This window comes from Clupea harengus, chromosome 7, assembly GCF_900700415.2.
Source record: "Clupea harengus chromosome 7, Ch_v2.0.2, whole genome shotgun sequence".
NCBI lineage: Eukaryota > Metazoa > Chordata > Actinopteri > Clupeiformes > Clupeidae > Clupea > Clupea harengus.
Window position 1 is genome coordinate 28,063,125 of NC_045158.1, and position 5,000 is coordinate 28,068,124.

At 47.5% G+C, this 5,000-nt stretch overlaps 1 protein-coding gene across 1 annotated transcript in view; it reads left to right on the forward strand.

Moving 5' to 3' along the window:
• The window catches only part of LOC105894373 (ankyrin-1-like), a 139,378-nt gene that overhangs the window by 119,608 nt on the left and 14,770 nt on the right, over window positions 1–5,000 (forward strand). Inside the window, 2 exon segments of the mRNA XM_031571020.2 lie at window positions 2,187–2,802; window positions 3,066–3,384. Of these exon segments, the coding sequence (XP_031426880.1) occupies window positions 2,187–2,802; window positions 3,066–3,384 (935 nt within the window).

A 5,000-nucleotide genomic window follows, 5' to 3' on the forward strand; every position in this document is an offset into this window, starting at 1 on the left:
GTTTGAGTGTGTTGAGAGCATGTGAGTTTGTATGTAAGAAGAAATGTTTTAATACGTAATGTTACATGTACTATATAAACATGTCATGTATAGTGTCTCACATGTTTTTTTGTGGCATTAAGAATGTAATGTTATATAATACCTTCAATCAAATTGCTATATTGTGTGTATAGCATGTGTCTATATGTCTATATATGTCTATATGTCTATAGTGTGCCTAGATTGTTAGATTTGTAATATTTTAATATTTAGATGTAGATGTGTAATCTTTTGATCATTGTGTCTGTTACATTCACTGTGGTCCTTCGTGGCTTCGGCACAAACACCAGTACATAAGTGAGAAGAATGTGTGTGTGTAGGAGATGTGTGTGTGTGTGTGTGTGTGTGTGTGTGTGTGTGTGTGTGTGTGTGTGTGTGTGTGTGTGTGTGTAGGAGATGGTGTATGACACTACTCGCATGCTGGGTCTCCTGCCTGAACTACAACCACAGACTATACTGAGAGCATGGTGTGCAAGAGTGTGTCTGTCTGAGTGTGTGTGTGTGTGTGTGTGTATGTGTACTATAGAGTCTAGATATAAGTGTGTGCGTGTGTATGTGTATTTATCTGTGTGTGTGTGTGTGTGTGTGTGAGGTAGCAGTGCCCCTTGTCTGGCCCAGTGGCAACACACACACACCCCCTCCAGGAGACAGAAGGAGCAGCCCCGCTGTGATTGGTCAGCTCCTGCCCAGCCTAGTGCACACCTCACCAACACAACTGCCAGGTGTATCGTCCAACATGGCTCACGATTGGTCATTACAAACAGCTCATCATACATAATCATTTGATCACGATCGATTCAAAAATGGTCACCATCAAAGGAAATGATGGTGACTTTCCAAGCCAACCAAGGATATCTTGCTAACAAAGTAAAATGCTAACAACATGTATCATAAATAAAAACACAGGAGTGATTCAGATGTTGCCGATTAGTTCGACTGCACTTTCCATCCATCTTGGTGCCACTGTGGGTCTTAATGCCCCCAACATCTCAGGAGTCACAACTGAGATATCAGAACTGTTCATTCAGCTGTTTGTTAGTTGAAAAGCAGGATATATTTGCCAGTCAATAGCTTAGGTATAGAGGGCTGTTACGATTGCCTGTGTATTACAGAAGAAATTAGCCATTAGCCATTTGCCATTAGCCATTAGCCATTAGCCATTAGTCGTTAGCCATTAGATTTTTGTGATACATCATCTAGATCTTTCTGGAAACGTAACTGTCCTGGAAACGTAACAAAGTTGAAGCCTTTCTGCAATTAGGCTTCTGTGCCTATGGTCCTTTCCAACTGAAAAGAAATGTAAAACCGTTCCACCCATGAGGTATAGCTTGCGGGCTAACATAGTATAGCTAACTCAGGGTTGGTTATTTCACGAGAACACACAAGTTAAGACAGCATCTGGGTTGGCCTAAAGTTAGGAATGTATTTGGGCTATTTTTGTAAATTAGGATGCTTTTGAATTTAGAATCTGTCCTTCTGTAAAAAACGATTACAGTAACTCCTAGACAGATAAGATTCTGTTTCTGTAATGTAAGGCCCCTGGTGTGGAGTTGTCAGCTAAAGCAGCCTGATTAGCTGAGCCCCTCAGTAGTGTAAATATGCAGGCCAGTATGCTTACTCATTTCAATAAAGAGAGCTCGTTTAAGGTGGCTGGCTGCTAAATTAATTAGTTTTGTGGTCTTTCCATGAAATGATTTGCATTAGTATTCAAAATAGTGTAGGAGTACAAGATTGTGAAAAGGATAGTTGATATTAGATGCTGCCTGTTGTCTCCCATATTTTCAGCCCATACCTTAGACACCTGTGTTTTAACCATCAGTGGGGACTAACAAATCGTATATATATATCTAATGATGGCGGCAGGGTGACTGGCAGTTTCACACAAGGAGGAATAATGGGTGTGGTGTGCACTAGACTTCCCTCTGTCACTGCTGGTTGATCTGGTCTGGCTTGACCATGCTCCCTAAACACCCCCCACACCCCCCCCCCCCCCCCTGTCCCTCTCCCTCCCCCCTTTGCCTTGCGTCCCCTTCCCCCTGTCCCTCTCCCTCCCCCTCCCTCTCATCTGGGCCAGGGCACTTCCCTCCAGAGGAAGGTGATTTTTTTTTTTGAGGGGTGTCAGCGAGCCTCTCTGTGTGTCGCTCCAGGTTACGGGCAGCTGGTCCGTGAGGAGATGCTCTCCCCAGCATCGCTGCAGTACAGCCTGCCCTCGCCACTGGGCAGCGAGCCGTACTGGCAAGAGGTGTCCAGCCTGGACTGCGCGCCCATGGCGACCACCGAGGAGGACACGCTGATGGAGATGTCGGACATGCAGGTGTGGCCGTCTGGCAACAGTCCCTCGTTGGTGGCGGTGGAGGACTCGTCGTTAGAGTGCAGCCGAGCCGACGACTCGGACGCCCCGCTGCCCCACGGCGGGAGCCTGGGACGGCCCAACAGCAGGGGGTCGGAGGCGGGGACGGGGATGGGGGGCAAGGGGGGGCTCAGCGGCTCCATCGAGCTGCTGGAGGACCACTCCGAGCTAGGCTGCGACAGTTTGGCGGGGACTCCTGCCGGGGTCAACATCAACGGGCTGGATGGAGGTCAGGGTTCAGAGGTCACAGCAGGAGGAGCTGGAGGAGGGGGGGGAGTGGGAGGAGGAGGAGGAGGAGGAGGAGCAGTGGGATTAGAAGAAGGCCTGTCTGTCGTTGCAGGGCAACAGCGGGTGTATGCACGCATGAGTGACTCTCCTGGGCTGAGCCGAGTGGCGGACCGGAACGGAGACAGGTGAGTCTCGCCGTCGTCACCCTGATGTCACAGGAGCCATCAAATACGCCTCTCTTTCTTAAAGTGCAGGAGGAATGTCCTCTGAAATAGGCCAAGGCACAAGCCGGGGAGTTGACAAGTTAAACATGAAGTATTAGAATTACTCCTCATTTCTATGAAACACTTTTGGCTTCTTTGTGATTTTGACTCATAGGGTTTCCTTGATGCCGTTTGATAGTCTGTGGAGCCTCCTCCTCCTCCTCACTCCTCTTCCTCTCTTGCAGGTCACCCCCGGGGTCCTTCCTCTCCTACCTGCCTGACCCAGCTGCACCTGGATGGCATGGGGTGCCCGACGCTGCCCAGAACTGGGTGGGACCGTCTCAAGCCAACACCAGGCAGGCTATGGAGTCCATGATGTCGTCGGCGCGTACCGCAGTGGACGGAGACAGCAGCCAATCGCGCGTGGCGCAGGAGGCCCTGCTGCAGCCGGTGCGGGACACGGGTCACTCGGAGATCCTGCGGGGGCACTTCCGGGGCACCCAGCCGTTTGAGAAGGGGCTTGGCTTCCCGCATCGTGTGCCAGAGCTACGGGGATGGGGACAGGTGAGACCCACGTCACATGACTTGCCTTAGATGTACATACTACTGTGACTCAACCAGCACAGACATACACGTCTCCCAGCAGACACCCACGTCACGTGACCAAGCATCAAACACCCGCGTCATGTGACCAAGCAACCAAGCATCAAACACCCACGTCATGTGACCAAGCAACCAAGCATCAAACAGCCACGTCATGTGACCAAGCAACCAAGCATCAAACACCCACGTCATGTGACCAAGCAACCAAGCATCAAACACCCACGTCATGTGACCAAGTAATCAAGCAACAAAGAACCCACAAGTGGTAGAAACAACTATAACACATCACCACCCTAGCTTCAGTAAAGTAATGGGGCATTGAACCCACATCACCACCCTAGCTTCATTCCACTTTGTCTTGCCACTGTGTGCCATGGTGTAGAATGTTGACTGAATGTAGAATGTAGACGGTCTTTGTTTGACAATCATGCTGCTGACGCTTGCTGATGATAACCATATTTTTTTGTTTTTATGGCAATAGTTTCTCCAGCCAAATTATTCATTATAAATGGTTACATTTGGAAATTAGGCTAGTCTGAGGCGAGCCCCCTTCACATGGGGGTGGATGAGGCGAGTCAACTTCCCATGAGGGTGGATGAGGCTAGTCTAGATGTTTTGTGAAGGAATGGGGCTTTTTAGGATGTTTCCATGAATTGAAAGGCAAACAAACGAGAAACCTCTGCTTCTTAGACTTCAGACAAGTCCGTGATTAAATATGAGTTACTTTGGAGCAGACATGCACTCATTTCCTCATTATAAGAGGTTTTAGTTTTTAAGGTTGCACATTCCAGGTTTGCATTATTGCCAAACATTAGGTGATCTGGCCCAGAGTGCAAAGAAAGAGGCTTTGTTGAACAAATAGACAGAGGTTGCAAAGCATGTGTACATAGTTTTGTGTCTGAGACGCCTCATAAATGAACTAATGACCCCTTCTTGTGAAACGTTGCCTGTTTTTCCAGTCACAATGGAAATTGTTTAGTTTGGTGGTAGGTCAAATAGGTTAATTTGAAGAAATGATACCGTATATATACGTATCTACATAACTGGTCTGGTCTACATAACCAGTATTAATGAATTCAGAAAATGGTCGATTGGATAACCTGAAGACATCGCTGTTTGCTTATTTTATGTTGTCGAAATTATGAATTTATAATTATCTTTATTTGAAAGAAAAGTAGTTGATTGTGTTTGGTTGCAGAAATGGTTGCTCCTGGAGCTATTAAAGAGAACGTATAATGCGTTTCCGGTTTTACCCTTTCCCCCAAGTGTGTAATATAGCTTTTTGTAAATGTAAACGGTCTGCAAAGTTACTAAGCCCAAAGTACACGCCAGAGAGAGTAACTCTCTCCCACAGAAAGCACTTTTTCTCAGCTGCCTGAATGCCTCGTTGGAATTCCAGCCCTTTTACTTTGTTAGAAGATGACGCAATCTCATAACACAATCCTTATTGCCCGCCTAGCAGACCAATCAGAGCACACTTGACTTATTGGGAGGTGGGGCTTACAGACACAGGAGCTGTAACAGAGTGTTTCAGACACAGGGTGAACAGAGATGCACAGGATGAGACATAGTTTTGG